This window comes from Capra hircus, chromosome 4, assembly GCF_001704415.2.
Source record: "Capra hircus breed San Clemente chromosome 4, ASM170441v1, whole genome shotgun sequence".
Classification (NCBI taxonomy): Eukaryota; Metazoa; Chordata; class Mammalia; order Artiodactyla; family Bovidae; genus Capra; species Capra hircus.
In genome coordinates, this window is record NC_030811.1 from 115,113,823 (window position 1) to 115,133,395 (window position 19,573).

At 46.6% G+C, this 19,573-nt stretch overlaps 1 protein-coding gene across 2 annotated transcripts in view; it reads right to left on the bottom strand.

The window, feature by feature from the left end:
- DDC (dopa decarboxylase) overlaps positions 1-19,573 on the bottom strand; it is a 99,507-nt gene that overhangs the window by 42,558 nt on the left and 37,376 nt on the right. For both annotated transcript variants that reach the window (XM_005678877.3, XM_013963104.2), the window contains exons 6-8: positions 19,192-19,335; positions 9,154-9,220; positions 4,001-4,095 (exon numbers count right to left, since the gene is read on the bottom strand). In XM_005678877.3, coding sequence (XP_005678934.2) covers positions 4,001-4,095; positions 9,154-9,220; positions 19,192-19,335 — 306 coding nt within the window. The remainder of the gene's footprint in view (positions 1-4,000; positions 4,096-9,153; positions 9,221-19,191; positions 19,336-19,573) is intronic.

The following is a 19,573-nucleotide window of genomic DNA, read 5'->3' on the forward strand; positions in this document are numbered from 1 at the left end:
CCGAGGGACTGCCCTGAAGAGGGAAAGGGGAGGCCAAGCTATATAGGGGTTTTTGCAGCAGAGATCAGGTAGTTGGAACATCAAACCAGTACTGTCAATCAAAGGAAACCAAGGGCTTCCCTGGTGGTTCAGTGGTAAAGAATCTGCCTGTAACGCAGGAGATGCAGGGGACGAGGGTTCGATCCTTGGGTCAGGAAGGTCCCCTGGAGGAGGGCATGGCAGCCCACTCCGGTATTCTTGCCTGGAGGACCCCATGGACAGAGGAGCCTGGCAGGGTACAGTCTATAGGGTCGCACTCAAGAGTCAGACATGACGAAAGTGACTTATCACAGAGGACAAGGAAACAAAACATGTCAAGTTAAGGAATTTAGGGCTTTTGTTTGTGTGGGAAGTTCCATGAGTCTGGGCTCAATGAAATCATTACCTTGATGGGCATCTCAGCTACCTGGGGCCAGTGTGCTTGGCATTCCTGTCCTGAGTCCCCACAAGGCTCCCTTTCAGGGGCGGCTGTGAGGTGAAGTCTGGATGGCTGCAACACCCTTTATTTACTGATGTGGCAGCAGCATTATTCTATGGAAATTTATGTAAGGGATTGGAATTAGATAATATCTAAGGCTTTCCTAAAAATATATGCAAATTTAAATGGGTTAATCCTAATTTGGTGTAGGGCTATCATATTTGGATCAGGGATGCCTTTCAAAGACCTTGGATAACATAAAACATGCAGAATTTCAAAGCATATGAAAGGTCATGGGACATTTCTATCATCCATGAGGATGCCCACCCCCAAGAAGCAACACAAACACACTTTATAGTTCAGTGGGCTCTCCTGCTTTGACACTGGCAAATCCCAATTCATTTTTGAGGAAAGTCATAGTTCTACTTTTCCACATAAAATGAGATGTTATTCATATTTTATGCTGTGTACTTTCAATTTTGCATAGTCTGAAGTCACATAAAATGTATCCACATTTCAAACTACTAGACTGTTTGACAATTGGAATTTTAATTCACAGGTGCTGTGGCAGAAAATTGGACTGATTCAGCTTAGAAAATACTTCATGCATGGTTCCCAAACTTTATGAACTAGCAAAGTTCTCAGAGTATACGTACCATGATCAACAATGGGAAATGAAAATATCGTAACTAATATACAGCAATCAGGATCAGCCCATTTTTCATTGAATTGGATGGTTCTTTTACCAATATGGATGTAATAGAGCAACAACTGTTCTTGTTTCTCTAAATATTTTCTTCTTCGTTCCAAAGACACCATCCACGTTCATTATACTCAAAACAGTGAGAGGGTCTCTGGACACCAGTGGTAACAATTGCCAACAACTGGCTCTAGGGTCACTCGTCAAGTTCAAGTGTCAACCTATTTTCAAGTAGGACAAATAAGAGATTTCAACCAGCAAGACTGACTAGGGCAGTCTGTGTTTTCACTGACTTGTCAGAGCACGTGCCCCTGGCTTGTCCTCTGGCTGAGTAACAGGACCTGAGTCCACCTGAGGCCATGTGCCTGCATCTATAATTGAAGCGGATGATGACAGTAGCCTTGCTGAGACCCCAGTTGGGAGGAATCTCCTGAGGGGAAGCTTCAAAGTCTCCCTGAGGCTTTGGGACACCTCCCCTCCATCCTGACAAGGGAGGAGCAGGAGGAGGCAGGAGAACACAAAGGGCCAGGAGGGGCGGGAGGGCAGACACTGGATCTGCTGATGGCCACCTCACCCCTCCACCCACTCTAGGGGTGCAGATTCATTTCCCTCCAGGTTGCAATAAAAAGCAGAGTTGAGAAAGAGGCAGGAAATGACAACGAGTTTCATTTGTTGATAATGAGAAACAAAAGGTGAAAGAAGGGCTTTGTTTGCTAGGAATTTCATTAGTTTCCTCCTGAGGGCTGATCTCTTTAAACCTCTCTGTCTTTCATTACCCACAGGGATGTTTCTTCCTGCTGATGGAGAGGAAGGCGCTTATCAGCAGGGCTGGGCTGGGTAGACAGGATATTACAGTCCCTTATCTGCCAGCTGAGCAGCCGGCCCTCCCAGCTGGGTATGAAACCCTATCTGATACTGATAGGAACTCACTGCAGAGAGATGGGTGGAGTGCTGCCCCACTACCGCCGGTGGTCTGACAATTAGACACCACCTCATGAAAGTGAAACTTTGAGTTGTTGGTTCATAGCGAAGAGTGTAGTGGGAACAGATCATGAAATTCTACTCTAGACCCTCAGAAAAGACCAGGCCTTGGGAGGGGCACAGGCGTCCTGATGGATGCTTTGCCCTTGGTCTATTGAGGTCCCAGGGGAGGGAGACATTCCCAGTGGTATGTATCATCACATACACATATCCACAACAAAACATATTCACATATTGGAGAGATTTCTTCTTCATCTCTCAGCACCAAACACCCACCTATCAGCCATAAACTACAGGAGTCAGTGTGAGCACCCTGTTACCAGAACTTCTCATGTACTTTCATCCCTTCCCAAGATTTCCAGAGGCCTCCCTGTACCCCCGAGGATTGATCTTAGCCCTTGCACTCATTCAGAGATCAATAAGTAATTACTGAATGAATGAGTGAATGGATGGATGGATGTGATAGAGGCATAAACCAGAATGCATCTTCATTCATCAGTGACAAAAGGATTAGTCATTTCAAAGATGAGAATTTTGTATTATATACCACTGATACCTACTTTTCTAGTATTATGGTGTTATGAGAATTCAAATCAGTCATTAGAAAATTGATTGGCAGCAGACAACAGATCAGAGAGAGGCTTGGAGGGACAGTCTCTCCAGGTTGTAGTGGGAAATGAGAATAACATGTACTGTGTGTACAGCTTGCTGTGTGTGGGGGCTGCTTCTCAGCCCTTTAAATATGATTAACGCTTCTGATTTTTATAATAACCCCTCAAAGGAGGCTGGGTTATGAAATCCATTTTGTGAGGTGTGGAGAGGTTACTAGCCTGCCCAAGGGAACAAGGCTGGTCTTGGTGCAAAGCCAGGATGCAAACCAGCTGTTCAATCCCAAGACAACACCCTTGATTCCTGCACCACATGAGGCCATGGTCTCAAGAAACCCCTGTCTCTGAGCATAAAGTCATTACTGACAAAGCCTGCTGCTCTGGGCCCTTCGCTGCATGTACATCTGAGTCCCCAGCAAGAAGGAACCTCCTGCCCTGTGAGCTGCTGACAATGAAAACCTGCTTGGGTCTGGAATAATTTATTAGGATCCGTCTCTAAGATCATCTCTGTGTGTTAAGTCTGCACCCTGGAGAAGTCAACCATTTTGATCGCAGTTTCTCAAAGAATCAGATGTTTTAGGAGGCATTACAGGCCATATATTCCAAATTCTGAGCATGCCCGGGACATTTAAATGCACTGATGGCTGCTCGTTCCATCTCTATGAAGGTGAACATCATGCTCAGTCGCATGATCAGAACACGACTGTGACATTGACTTAGATTGAATAGAATGGTGGGCTGGTTTTTAAAAACTACCCATTGATCTGAAATGCATCAAGATGTTATTTTCTTCCTAAATATTTCCCCATCATCTTATGAACTAAAAATCTATCGTATCATGACAACTCTGCCCAGGATCTGCAGACTAGGAAATAGTATAAACATCAGGCGTGTCTTCTTTGAGAAGACAGTTTTTGGAACCAGGAAGGTTCTCACCCCCTGTCACAGGGAGGTGTAACTTCTAAACATCACAGAAATGGGTATGGAAATCACTTGCTGAAACGAACCACAGTAGCAAAAAGTAAAAGTATCACAACCTTATAAAGACTAATCACTGATCACAGTATATATACCTTTAAAAAATGGTCCTGTTGATTTCCTGCCCATTGAGCTCATCTCAGAGAACTGAGTATGTATAACTGATTCACTTTGCTATACAGCAGAAACTAACACATCAGTATAAAGCAACTACCCCCCAATAAAAACTTTAATAAGCAAATAAATAAAAGTGATCTTGTTGAAGAGCACACTCACCTCCACGCCATTCAGAAGATGCCGGAACTCAGGGCAGATGAAGGCACTGCCTGCGTAGGCGGCATCCACGTGCAGCCACAAGCCCTCCTCATGACCTGAAGCCCAGAAATGACCTGTGAGTTCTTGGAGGGATGTCCCCGTGCCAGAGTCAAGCACCCGTCCCATCCCAGCACCTTTTGAACATCGTCTGTCAATAGCGTTTGTTGGTCTAATTTCTGCATCCCTGACAGGCGGTGATGCTGAGGCAGCAGCTCTTCATTGTTGCTGGCCTGACAGCGCTGGGCATGGGGACCAGTACGCAGCACATGCATGGAGGCGAAGGGAGCACCTGGACTTTCAGAGGTGACCCTCAGGCCCAGCAGAGCTCCATGAGACCAGCATACCCCACTCGCATCCCGCTGTCCACATCCACTCCAGGTATGCACTCTGATCCGCTCTCCCAGCCTCACTCACTGCGAACTTTCTTTCCAAATCTCTGGGCTCTGAAGCCCTTCCCACAAGCATCTCTTGAGGTGGGGACCACCCACAGTCCCCACTGGTCTCTCTGCCCCGCTCCATCTCCACAGGAAGTCCAGGCACCTATTTTATGCTTCCTGAATCTTCTCAGCTCCTTTCATGAGTGTGAATTTTGTGTTCCAGCCACGCTAGAAGGGCCTCACAGGACAGGAACCTTCTAGCGTTGAGCTGGGAGAGTCCTGTCTGAATGTGCTCCTCGATTCGGGTGCATCTGCGTTCAAATCCCTTCCCCAGGTGCCCACTGCCGTGTGGCCTTACTGCCATGCCACAGGCTCACTCTGCTCTCGGCAAATGGAGATAAAACAGCACTAAGACCCCGAGGGATAAACCAGGTGACACTCATACTGTATCCATCACGACACTAGACAGACTCAGCGAGGAACAACATGATCACTGTGATTATTCCCAGCCTCCGCACTGGGTGCTTCCCACGGCTGTGAAATACGCAAGCAGGAGAGGTGGTGGGTCTAGATCAAGGGTTGGGCTCCTTCCCTTATGGGGGCAGATGCTGCCCCGGGAGACCTGGGTCGGAACCTGCCAATGCATCCACGCAGGTGAATAGATTCAGTTCACTTTTGCCTGCGTGATGCTGGTTCATCACACACAATGCTATGAGGAGTGAGGACCAGTTCTGAATTCTGCTGATAAAAGATGGAAGACACATTTCAAAGCAGAGATTCAGTTTGAACTTCAGGATGGAAGGAACGAAAGCCCTCGTCGAAATCCAACGAAAGTTGGATTAAGATCAACTGTGTCCTGGGACAATGATAATTAACCCAGAGAGTCACACTGGGTGCAGCCTAAAGTGCCTGCCCCCGGGTGCCCTCAGAGCCCCCCTCAGATGTGGCTGTGTGCCAGAAAGGGCAGGAAGCCTTAGGAGAAATGGGATCAGGAAAGGACGCAATGGCCAGCACTGCGGACGCAATGCTGTCATCTGTCGCTGCTATAGCTCAGCTCTGCTGAGGGAGGGAGAAGCTTCAGACACGCGTACAGGATGGACACAAACTCTCAGGGCAAGTTTGGATTCTCTGTGGGGCTGCAGAGGCCGCTGTCAGAGAACTGCATTTTCTGTTAGAGGCAGTTGGGTAGAACCTGACAGATGCCAGGGTCTGCGCCCAGCTCAGGCAGACAAGGCAGGAAGGAATACAGCCATGAGGGCAGGAGGGGGGATGGAGTTCTGGGGACCCGTCAGCCCTCACCCCGTGAGAAAGACACTTGTCACACAGTAAAACCACAACCCCTTTCCTTAGCTGGGCCTCGCCTGGGAAGATGAGGAGAGGAGATCTGACCTCAGACCCCAAGAAGGGGGCTGAAATGATGCCAGCCCCCAAGGCTGCGTCACTCCAGAGGGTACAGGAGATCTCGGAGCGGGCAGTAGGTGGGGAAAGACAGAGGGCCCTCGGGTGGGAAGGGGGTCCCCAGAAAGACGGCTGCAGAGAGAACTAGCCTCACCCCAAGGAGATCTGGCCTTTGCCCTTGGCTCTGGGGAGGGGAAGGCCGTGTCTGCTAGGACTCATCCCCCAGACAGTGCATCTGCACCAGCCATTCCATCCTGCCTGCCCTGTATCCCCTTCCACACTCCCGGGACCTCCGCCTCAGCTTCCCACCTCATACTTTCTGCCTGTCTGCCTTCAACTCTGCTTTCTGTTTCTTACCCTTTTCTCAATAAAGTCTGCCAGGAATTTCCACTGATCACTCCAAGGTGACCAACTGAAGCAGTCTCACTGGCAAATTGTTTCAAAAGAAACTAAACAGAAAGTGTCTTTCCTGAGATTTCCCGAGTGATCCAGTGTCTAGGACTCTGTGCTCCCAATGCAGGGGCCTATCCCTGGTCAGGGAACTAGATCCCACATGCTGTAAATAGAGAGTTCACACAGGACTTCCCTGACCATCCAGTGGTCAAGAATCCACCTCCCAATGCAGGGAACATGGGTTCAACCCCTGGTCCAGGAAGACCCCACATGCTGTGGAACAAGTAAGCCCGTGGGCCCCAGCCCCTGAGGCCGAAGGGCCCAAGAGCATGTGCTCTGCAACAAGAGAGGCCCCCGTCAGGAGAAGCAGGTGCACAGCAGCTGAAGAGCAGGCCCTGCCAGCAGCAACTGGAGAAAGTCCGTGCACAGCAGCGAAGAACCAGCGCAGCCATAGAGAAATAATCAATTTTTAAAAAGAGTCTGTATGCTGAAACCAAAGATCCCACATGCCTCAATGAGGACTGAAGATCCCATGTGATATAACTAAGACTTGGAGCACATACATAAATAATAAACATTGCTTTTTAAAAAAGCATCTTTCCTAAAGCAGTAGTTGGGAGAAGACCAGGTTCTGATGAGCCTCTTCGTCAAATACTGGCCAAGACAACTAATCTGAATTATTTTAATGGTTTTCTCTGATCACACTATAGAACCAGGTTGACCTGGTCTTATCCAAAGTTGAAGAATGCTAAATATTTGGTGACAAGCAAGAAAATGACACTCAGAGGAGGGCAAGCAGGTAAAAGGTGCTCATTCACTGTGAGGACACCATCCATGGTTCATAAGAGCCTTGCCAATAATAAGTAGAATCGTCCAAATTGCCCTCCTGGATAAGCCTAGGCAGTAGGTGGAGGGTAGTGGTGCTCACCGGATCCCTCAGCCCCCCGGGAACAGCCTCTATGTTTGGCACCAAAAGCCCCTCAGTGATCCAGCTCTTCCCACAGCCCCCAGCCCCAGGGGCCACGGGAGCCCCAGGATAGGAGAGCAGCCAGTGCTGGGGGCGGGGTCCTGTGGGCTGTGCCCCGTGGGGCTCTCAGCCCTCTAATCTAATAGCCGTGGACTGCCATCCGCCGGCCGGGGCCTGGACGTCCAGTTCCCAGCCTGACATCTGAATCCAGTGGCCCAGCGCCTTGGCCCAGGATCAGGGTTTGCATCCCGTGAAGCCACGCCTATGGCCACAGCCAGCTTGTCCCTCCTCCCTGGCCTCCAACCCCGGCCTTGCACCTCTGACTCCAGCCAGCGGGTGGGACAGCCGTCCACCATGGTCACGACTAGGGAGCTAGAGCCCGTGGTCACAGGCCAGGAACGCCCGCGGCCACCTGGTGCGCCAGCCAACAGCCTCACAGTTCCTGAATCCCAAGGGCTCCCCCCACCCTCCTGCCTCACACCCTCTCTGTGTGTTAACTCACTCAGAATCCCATCAGGTCACAATGACAGGTACTTCTGACTGCACTTTGCAGGTAGGGACAGAGCTCAGAAGTGAAGCCACAAGGGCAGCTGGGCTGAAGCACAGCTGCTGTGACTGCGGCCAGCTCGACACACGCCACCCAGCCATCACTCATGGTAGTGGGGAGATGGTCCACCCCTGCATCCCCTGAGTACGGTCCACAGGTGCACCCAGGTGAGGAGAGCTGAGAAACCCCTGGAGTGAGCCAGGCCCAGCAGCCGACTGAATGCCTAGCACAAGCCACAGCGTGGCCCAGAAACATCTAGGCCCTCCAGGGGGCTCCTGCCACCTGCCTCCCCCAGCCCTGGGCAGCAGCTCTGCCTGCAGCTAGGGAGCTGGTTCTCCTGCCCCGAGGACAGAGAGGATGCTAATAAGCTGGGCCCTTGCCTGAGGAGAGGCCTTCCAGCAGCAGTCCAAGCCACTTAATTCCCGGCTCACCTTTGAATTCTCTGAATTCTGTCTAAGAAAACCTTAATGCTCCATTGAGGGAAGAGGGAAGTTAAGTGAACTGTTAGCCACTCAGTCACGTTCGATTCTTTGTGACCCCATGGACTGTAGCCTGCCAGGCTCCTCTGTCCACAGGATTCTCCGGACAAGAATACTTGAGTGGGTGGCCATGCCTTCCTCCAGGGAGGCTCCCAGTAAACACACAAAGCTCACTTTCTTCTTGTGAGGAATCTAGTTTTGTTTTGTTTTGTTTTTTAAATTGATTTGCTTAATTGCTTTATTTGCTCACCTATATTCAGGAATTCTAAGAAGGCAAAAAAAAAAAAAAAAAGATGCTGGAAGACTTACTCCAAGGACAAGAAATTCTCCTGCCATCCCACACACAACCCTCTGAGAATCTGCAAGATTGGTTCTCTTCAATGGGACAACACAGCCTTTGCAATCCGATATCACCGTGGTATTTTACTTACCAACAGTGTTGGTACAGCTAAGGTTAACTGTTGTCCAATTAGCCCAAATTCTGAGTGTTTGGAGTTTAAGCTTAAGGAGATTTGTGCCACTACAAACATGAGAAGAGTTTGGCAGACTATCCCACAATAAGTTTCATGATGTTAATATTATCATATGGTATATTACTATATGTTACATTTATATATTATCAGTCAGTCAGTTGAGTTGCTCAGTCATGTCCAACTCTTTGCAACTCCATCACCAGCTCCCGGAACTTGCTCAAACTCATGTCCATCAAGTCGGTGATGCCATCCAACCATCTCCTCCTCTGTCATCCCCTTCTCCTCCTGCCTTCAATCTTTCCCAGCATCAGGGTCTTTTCCAATGAGTCAGTTATATATTATTATAATATATTATTATATAATGGTATAATATAATATTAAGTTAATGTTATATTATTAGGAGAGCCCAAAAAGGCAGCTCACTAAAGTCTTTGGATATCAGGAAAATTTTTTCCAAATAAAATTTAAACAGATACTTACAAATGGGCCCCACTTCTGAGAGGTTGTCAAAGGAGCAGCAGGATGTGGTCCCCAATGTAGCCACCACCTGGAGGGTAAAAAGCAAATGTGCTTTGTTGAGTCCTACATCATAGTCCCTGCTACAACCTCCACACACACAGCCACACCTCCAGGCCCAGCCCTGGCAACCCACGAAGCTCTTGAGACCAGGGTCTGCATCTTATTTGTTCGTGTTGCTAGGAACTCACACTTTGCTGGCACAGATTGGGTGCTGAAACATTCGCTGCATGCAAACACCCTCCAAACGATCAAAAAGCATCTGATGTTTTCAAAACCAAAGAGCCTAATTGATCTATGGTGGCGAGTGCTGTCTAAATAATGAAATTTCTCTTTCAATGTGACAAGACTGACATTTCATGCAATCTGTGTAGCCTTTATGGAGCCTCCAGCCATTATCTGTGCCCCGAGAATAGAGATGGAAGGATCAGAAAAACAAGGATAGTAAGCCTGAGAACCGGGCTGGAGGCCTCCCTGGTTGCATTCCACCCACGACCACCTGTGTTTAATCTGAAAACTGAATGTGGGGCTCTGCCCTGGGATGGCTCAGCTGACATAGTCACATGAGCTGGAGACAGTGATGCTTTGTTATTCAGGTCAGGGAAGGCCAACAGTGTGGGAGGCTATGGCCACTGAAGAGATAGCTTGTGATACCCACAGGGAGAGGGGATGCCATGCCATGCAGGGCCACACAGGGAAGCACCAGTGTTGATCAGTAGGTAGAGGAAGTGATGGAGAGAGAGGAAAGGGTGGGCACGAACTCCAGGTTCCAGCAGAAAGGAACAGGCGAGGCAGGCTTAATACTGACAAGCGTGAGTTATTTCAGATTACTGCAATGGGCTGTAGGCACAAGAGCTGCTCTGGTTGTCTGGTCCCTGGCTCTGGGGGATCAGGGCAGGAGAATAGCAGCCTGGAGTGTGAGAGCCCCGTAGGGGATGTGGCAAGGTGTGTGGGCTCTGAGAGTGCTGGTTTGCTTAGGAAAGGGTCACTTTCCTTTCAGGTCCCTAGGAGCTGGCTAGACCTCCAGGGTCAGCAAGCTTCCTGAGACATCCAGTTACCAGCAGCACAGAAAATAAAGAGGCAAGATGGATACACAGATGCTGAAGCCAAGCACGTGGGACAAAGAGGCCAGATTGGAGGCCCAGCTCTGCATCAGGTGGACTCCTGGTGGGTGTTTTTCTCGTTCACAACACAAATGCACTGGGCCAGGATATGCCCAGAGCTTAAGGTCTGTGAGTGGAGACCCTGCAGCTTTGACCTTTCCCGTGGCTTCTCAGCCCCTCCCTTCCCACCTCTGTGCCCACCCCACATCCCTCCCGACCCCAGTCCAAGCACCAGCCATTCTCCAAGCCTGCTCAATCCTGGCCAGATGAGTCACTGAGTGGGAATCTGAGTCAGTGAGCCATTTTCCTCTGGTGTTTGCAATTCCTTCCAAAAATATAACTGAATATTAAAACGCTTTGTCTAAGGGTCCTGGTTTGGTAGGTAGAATGAGACCCATAAAATGCTTTGTCTATGTCATAAAGCTTGCATAGCTTTAAAAAAAAAAAAACCCACAGGATGATTCAACTATTTTAATATCGCTTGCAAATTATTTTCTTTAAGAAATTTAAGAGTCTCTTAGGAATGACACTTCTGACATCCAGGAATTCCTTTCATTTCATCTCATTTTCCTCAGTTAAATCCTAATGGAAATAAATGCCATACCATCTGTTTTTAAAATGCAACCTGAATATCCTCTTGTTAAAATTATTTTCTATTAATGTGTATATGGCAGCAAGTCTAGAATAATTTCACCAAATATTAGTACTGTTTGTCTCTTATGATGAGATTTGGTTAATATTACATCTTTTATTCTGAGATTTTTATGTTAGTATTTATATTTTCATTCTGCCATGGAGCATTTTGTAAAATCAAGCAAACGCTGCCCAGTCCTGGGAGTGGCCTCAGCTGAGAACATGTCTCAGCTTTGCGGACATTATATTCACTCGTCAAGACCCTCCTGATTTGGATGTCTTTGGGACCCCCTACTTTACTGTTAGCTTAAGTGAGACACTCAGCATGGGGTCTGAGGCTAAACAGGCAGGACCAGACCAAAAAGAGAGCCCAGGGATGCTTAACTCTGGTTCTGCCAGTTAAAGAACCCCGCACACTGGCCATGCCTGAGGACCTTCCAACCAAGCCCAGCCCTGAGCAGCTCCCTGCACAGTGTGTGGGCATCATGGGACCCAGGGTCCCAGGAGGATGTGCCAGGCTGGGCTGGTGACGGCAGGGCCCATGTGCTCCGTGGTTCCGTGTTTTGAGGGCTGTGAGTCAGCCTGTCCTCATTCTCAGAAGCTGCTTTAACCCCAGCATCTGCTCTGCTCCGGGCTCTGATTACTCGGCTCGGCTCAGAGATCCTAACCTGATTTCAGCTGCTCTGCAGAGACCTAATCACATTTGCAAAGAGGGAGGCGGGCCGGGCGCCTCACCTCTGAGAGCCTGGGGCTGTCCTGCTACCCCACGCTGCCCCCGCCCTCGTCTGCCAGTCTCCCCACTGCCCGCTGGGCTCTGCCTTCTGCCTGGGGCCTGATCTTACCAGGTCAGGAAAGCAAACCACCAAGAGGAAGAAACCGGCGAGTTCCTGGAAGGCTCCCAGTTCAGATCTGCCCAACGTGCCCCCTACTTTCCACAGCAGGTCACACTTTGAAGGGCTGTAGCCCCTTTGTGAACCATGAAGGAGGTGGGCAAGGCTTGTGGGCTCCAGGGGGCTAGCTTGCTTAGGAAAGCCTCACGTGCCCTTCAGATCTCCAGCACTGGCTAGACTTCCAGGGTCAGCAAGCTCCCCGAGACACCCAGGCATCAGGGTCTGCATCTCACGATCGGACAGAGTCACACCATGTGAAGGATGATAACCACAAGGCATTCGTTTCAACGGGAACCAGCAAACATGCCAAAGCTCAAGCAACACTCCTGCCTGGTCTAGGCAGCCTCTCCTTCCAGCTTCATGGGCCCTTGGCTGCCCCTTTCAGATAGCGGAGAAGGAAATGGCAACCCACTCCATGCCTGGAAAATTCCATGGACTGAGGGGCCTGGTAGGCTACAGAGCCTGGAGGGTTATAGTCCATGGGATTGCAAAGAGTTGGACATGACTCAGCAACTTCACTTTCACTTTAAGACAACGGCCAGCTGCACCTCCTCACACATCCAGTGATCCTCCCCATCTTTGTGCCACTGCAGTATTGTTTTCGTCCACAAGGCAGGCTCGTGATGCATGTCCTGCAGGGCGGGGGGCTTGTATGTTAACTCTCAGCAAAGACTTCACTGACACCCCCCTGCTGAGCTCATCATAACTTCTACCCTGTCCATGTGCATGTGTGTGTGTTAGTTGCTTCAGTGGTGTCCAGCTCTTTGCGATCCCATGGACTATAAACCTCCAGGCTCCTCTGTCCATGCAGTTCTCCAGGCAAGAATACTGGAGTGGGTCACCATTTCTTTCTCCATGGGATCTTTCTGAACCAAGGATCAAGCCAGGGGTCTCCTGCCTTGCAGTCAGATTCCGTACCATCTGAGCCACCAGGGAAGCACTGTCCACACCAAATGACACAGTCCTCACCAAATGGCACAAAGATCCGTGGGCATGTCTATCTGCCACCAGTGGCGTTGCAAGAGGAAAGCGACCACGCCTACCCACGGATCCCCGGGGCTGGCATAGGGAGGGCTGTAAGGAAGCAGGCGTTTCATACAGGTCGAACTAAGAGCTCTGATGAAACCCTCTGCTCCAAATCCCTGGACCTCTAATGCAGATTATACTGCACTCTGGTGCAGACTGTTACCTTAATATCTCCACTCCAGCCAGCAGGATGCTTGAGGGCCCTCCTTGATCTCAGTCCCACAGGCCCAGTATGTCATGGGTGTTCATTTGTCAAACAAGTGAGTGACTTAGTGAATTAGCATGGAATTGTTACTTATTCCATCATGACAGGCATTGAAGTGCAATGAGTGTGAGTATCTGGCCCTTGCTCCGAAGACTGTGAACTTATCACCTTTTGCTTGAGAGCCCACCATGAGGATTGCTACTGCTAAGTCACTTCAGTCGTGTCCGACTCTGTGCAACCCCATAGACGGCAGCCCACCAGGCTCCCTCATCCCTGGGAGTGAAATGTAACTGATGTAGGTGTAGATGCCTCTTAAATGGTGCATATAAATGCCCCAACAGAGGTTTTGGCCACCCTGAAGAGCACATAGATGATGCTTATTTCAAAGTCTTTTTCAACACGAAGACATAGAGCAGCAGCCAAAATGGAACACCGTGCTGCCTCTGAATTTCCACCACCAGATTATGAGGATATAAACAAGAATGCTGCCTGCCACATCAGTAAGCAAACAAGGTTGCGGCCAGCAAGCCATCGGCCACTGTAGCTGCCCCAGACTGTGCACCCTGAGTGGATTCAGGGTGGAGAAGAGCCAGATGCTGACCCTGGATGGTCAAGGTGTGTATCAAAGGAGTGACTTCCATGAACCCAGACTCTTGCTTCTTCCCATGTATAGAACAGTGCTAAATTCAAAACGAGATGTTTAAAGTAGTAAAGTGAAGTCGCTCAGTCGTGTCCGACTCTTTGCGACCCCATGGACTGTAGGCTATCAGGCTCCTCCGTCCATGGGATTTTCCAGGCAAGAGTGCTGGACTGGATGGCCATTTCCTTCTCCAGGGGATCTTCCCAACCCAGGAATCGAACCCGGGTCTCCCGCATTACAAGCAGACGCTTTACCATCTGAGCCACCAGGGAAGTCCGTTTAAAGTAGAATTAGCATTAACTCTACACAATCTCTTCCAGAAAATAGAAGAGGAAGGAACTGCTTCTCAATCTTTTTATGAAGTCAGTATTACCCTAACATCAAAATAAGACTATAAAAAGGGAAAACTACAAACAATATTACTCTTGCATATAGAAGCAAAAGTCCTTAAATGTTAGTAATTAGAATCTAGCAATAGGAATTACATTATGAAACAATGAGATTTACTCCAGGCATGCAAGGCTGGTTTAATATTTGAAATCCACTGTAATCTACCTTGTTAATAGACTTAATAAAACCACTCAACCACATCAATCAGTATAGAAAAATAATTTGACAAAATTCAACACTAATTCATGATAAAAATTCTCTGAACTTCAGGAATGGAGGGAAATTTCTCAATTTGATAATGAACATCTGCAAAGCCTAAAGATAACATCACACTTAATGGTGAAAAACTACACTCATTTCACTTTAACATTGGAAACCAGACAAGAATGCCTACCTTCATCACTGCCAAACAAATAGTACTTGAATTTCTATCCAGTGCAAAAAGGCATGAAAAATAAATAAAAGGCAAACAGGTCAGAAGGGAAGAAATACAGTAATACCTGCTTGCATATGACATGGTTATCTAGACAGAAAAATCCATAAAATTCATTTTTTAAAAACCCTCCTAGAACTAACAAGTGAGTTCAGCAGCATTACAGGATACAAGGTCAACATTAAAAATTAATGTGTTTCTGTAAGCTATAATAAACACACGGACACCTAGATTAAATATACAATGCCGTTTATAACTGTTCAAAAAAGAATTATGTAGGTATCAATCTAGCAAAGCAAGTATAGGCTTATATGATGAAAGAAATTAAAGAAGATTTAAAAAACCAGAGAGACATATCATGTTTATGGCTTGACAACATAGTAAAGATTTTAATTAACATATAGGGCAAAGGGAAATTTTTCTCAAGGGAAATTTTCAAAATATTTTTAACTCAATGAAAATGAAAATACAACTTACCAAAATGTGTGGAATGCAGTGAAAATAATGTTTAGGGGGAATTCTATAGCATTAAAAGAATACATACACTAGAAAAGAAAGAAAATTTTCAATCCAGAATGTAAGCTTGCACCTTAGGAAACTAGAAAACAAAGAGCAAATTAAATCCAAAGGGTCTGAAAGAAAAGAAATAATAAAAATTAGAGTAGACATCAATAAAATTAGAAACAGGAAATCAATAGTGAGAATCAACAAACCCAAATGCTGGTACTTTGAAAAGATCGATAAAATTGATAAACATCTAACTAGGTTAACTAAGAAAAAAGAGAGGACACAAATTTCTAGTATTAGAAATAAAAGGACCATCACTACTGATTCCCTGGGTGGTAAAAGGATAATATTTAAATAATATTATGAATAACTCTATGCCCACAAATTTGAAAACCTGAATGAAATGGATCAATTCTTTGAAAGACATAGTTTTACAAAAACTCACATAAAGAAAAATCGGTGCTCTCAACAGGTCTGTGCAAAACCACTGAAATCTAAGTGGTTGGTATCAAGAGGCAGGGCCTTTGGGGGATCGTGAGATTGAGGCCCTTGAGAATAGGATTAGTGCTTCTATAAAAGGGCCCCCACAAAGTTCCTGAGCCCCTTCCTCCATATGAGGACACGCAAGAAGTCAGCTGTCTGCACCCAGGAGAGGACCCTGAGTAGCACCCACACTGGCACCCTGATCTCAGACTTCCCACCTCCAGGACTGGGGGAAATGAAGTTTTATTGTTCATAAGGCACCTGGTCTGTGGTAGCTTATTGCAGCAACCTGAACAGACTAAGATGACTTGTATCTATCAAAAAACAAAATCAATAAATTAATAGCCCCCAAAACAGGCAGCAACCAGCCCAGGTGGGTTCACTCGTAAAATCTACCCAACATTTAAGAAAGGAATTAAAATAGATATGGAAAACAAATTCGTGATTACCAGGGGGAAGAAGGAAGCGGGGGGAGAAATGGTAAGGGCAGGGGATTAAGAGGTACAAACTACTATGGATAAACCAGATAAGGTTAAGGATGCACTGTACAGCACAAGGAAATATAGCATTATATGACAATATGTGTCAATGGTGCGTAGCCTGTAAAAATGCTGAACCGCATGCTATATCCCTGAAACTAACAAAATATTGTAAACCAGCTATATTGCAGTTTAAAAAAGAGACACATAAAACTAATTCTCTATAATCTCTTCCAGAAAACAGAGGAAAACAGAACGTTTCCTAACTCATTCAGTGAGGCCAGTCTCAACCAAGTTGCAAAATCAGACAAACACATTAAAAGAAAGAACCACAGACAAATCTCTCTTCTGGATAGATGTGAAAATTCTCAACAAAACACAAGCAAATTGGATTCAGTAATATATACAAAATAACAACCAAGTGGGACTTACTATAGATATGCAAGACTGATTCAGCACTGAAAATCAATTAATATAATCTATCCTGTCAAAAGGCTAAAGAAGAAAAAAATCACATAATCATATCAATAGATAAAAAATATTTGACAAAATCCAGCAAAATTTAAAAAATTCTAGCCAACAAGATAGAGCAGATGTTTTAAGAGATGTTCTACCTCAACTTGATAAAGAACAACTATTAAAAACCTGACATCAGAGTTAACAGAAACTAGAGGTTTTCCTGATAAGAACAGAAACAAGGCAAGGATATTTGTTTTCACCATGCCTATTCAACATGATGTTGGAAATTCTAGCTGTTACAAAAAGACAAACAAGGGACTAAAGATACACAGATTGAGAGGGGAAAATGAAACTACCTCTGTTTGAAGATGACACAATTATCTATATAGAAATCCACCTCCCAAATAAAAATCAAACCCAAAACCTCCTGAAACTGGTAAACAATTATAACAAGACAGAGAATAAAGGAAAATATACAAAAGTCAGTTGCTTTCTCATACTCCAGCAATGAAAAATTTGAGTTTGAAATTAAGAACATAATACCATGTACACTAACACCAAACTAGAGAGGCAAAGCGAGAGAGGGAGGGAGAAATACTTAGATAAAAATCTAACAAAATATGTATAAGATCTATATGGTGGTGGTTTACTTGTGAAGTCGTGCCTAACTCTTGCAAACCCATGGACTGTAGGCTGCCAGGCTCCTCTGTCCGTGGGGTTCTCCAGGCAAGAATACTGAAGTGGGTTGCCTCTTTCTTCTCCAAGAGATCTTCCTAATCCAGGAATTGAACCTGGGTCTCCTGCATTGATTCTTTACCAACTGAGCTACAAGGGAAGCCTCAAGATATATGTGAAGAAAACTATAAAACTCTGATGAAAGATTTTATCAAAATAAATGGGAAAATATTCTATGTACATGGGTAGGAAGACTCAACATTGTCAAGATGTCAGTACTTCCTAATTTGATCTATAAATTCAATGCAATCTCATTCAAATTCTAGCCAATTATGTTATGGCTATTGACAAACCACGTCCAGAGTTTATAGAGAGAAGCAAAAGAAGGCAGAATACACAAAACAATATTGAGGGAGAAAAAAAAGTCAGAGGACTGACACTACCCAACTTCAAGCCTTAGCAGAAGCTACAGTAATCAGGACAGTGTTATACTGGGGAAGAATAAACAGACAGATCAATGGCTCAAAACAGAGAACCCAAAAATAGACATACACAAATATGGGCACCTGATCTTTGACAAAGGAACAAAGGCAATCTAATGGGAAAAGAAGAGTCTTCTCAACAAACAGTGCTGGAACAGACCCTCACATGCAAGAAATGGATTTGGATACAGACTCACACCATCTACAAAAACCAGTTCAAAATGAGCCACAGATATAAATGTGAAATGCAAAACTATAAAACTCCTAGAAGCTAACACAGGAGACGATCTGGAAAATATTGGGTTTGCGGATGAGTTTTTAGGGGTTCCTGACATAGTCCATGAAAAAAATTGATGAGATGAACTTCATTAAAAATAAAAACTTCTTTGTGGCAGATACTTTCTAAGAATGAAACAATATGTCCCCAACTTGGAGAAAACATTAGCAAAGCATACCTCTTGATAAAGGACTGGTTTCCAACAATAGTCCAAAATATAGAAAGAAATCTTCAAACTCAGCAACCTGACACTTGTTGATGTTTCTACAATTATTTGTTTATGCTCCTTATTCCCTTGGAAAATCCTTGAATCAAGATCAAATTATGTATAAAATCATGCCTTCCGTCCCTCCCCCAGACGACATGTTAGTTGTTCAACAAATGGTGGTAAATTTGAATTGATCAAAACAATTTTTGGATTAAAAAAACTCATCTCAAAGAGTAACTCTTAAAAAGTAGTGGAAGTTATAAACATGCGGCACCTAGAGTCTGTTGAACCGAGCTTGCTCTACAACTTGGAAGTACCAAGATATGGATGGGCGCCTAGGAGCATGGAATCCTGGGTGCACAGCAGAAGATGGAAGCCACCGGGAAGCGACTCCAATACCTGCTGGTGTCCTCAGAGAGGCTGGAGCAGGGCCTGGGCATCAGCATTCTTCTTAGCTCCCCAGGTGACTCCAAAGTGTAGCCAGATGACCCCACGAGGCCCGTGCCACAGTCCCACCCGACATCCCAGTGCAGCCATGAGATGGGATGCATGGCACACCAGGCAGGGCAACTCCCAGGCTCCGGTGGGTGCGACTGCTTCTTCCCCACTGGCAAGTGCCCAGCCATGCACAGCAAAACTAGCTGATATATGGTTAGCTAGATGTTTTAATCATATCCTATTTAATTGTATTTTAAATTAATCACTGCTGGCTTGCAACACCTCTCTCACAAGCGATGCATCGTAGTATCTCCTGAGGACACCCCTTTAGGTGGAAAGTGTACTTTATTTTTAACTCAGCTAACTCCGATGGCTGTCACTCATCTGCCATGTCAAGGGTGCGCCCTATGCTGTCACTTTTAACAGGAAGCAGAAGCAAGACTTTTTGGTTTAGCAATATCCCCCTGGCTGGGTACTCTGTGTTTCTGAGATTCACGCAAGCAGAAGGGAAAATCATTGGAGTTTTGCTCCAGCCGCCCTGAAGGAGAGGTGTGCTGACCTGAGTATGCCTGGCCCGTGACCACCGCGGCAGCCAGGAAATGATCATGTCACCACAGGCCCGACCCACTGCCCCAGCAGGGCCCAGACACTCCTGTGGGGCCGGGGGGACTTACGAAGAAAGGAATCAGGCCGGCTGCCTTGTCTCTCTCCAGGGCCTCCTGCAGCGCAGAAGCTCGCATGGCAAACTTGCCATCGGAAGGGATGGCTTTTAATCTCACTCCACCAATTAAGCCAGCTTTTTCCACGGAGGAGTGTGCCTGCAAGAGAGCGCCAGGTTAGACTCTGCAGCAGCCTCCAGTGCTTCTGCCTGCCTCCTGAGTGCCAGGAGGCAGAGCCTCGATCCCACCCCCAACTCCCTGCACCTCCAGGCCAGGAGCCCTTTCAGGTCCTGAGGACTCTACTTCCGAGTTTCACGATTCCAACTCAGACGGCAGAGTGCTGGGCTGTGCCTGCAGGCAAGTGTGGGGTCCTGCTCAATTGTGTCTGACTCTTTGC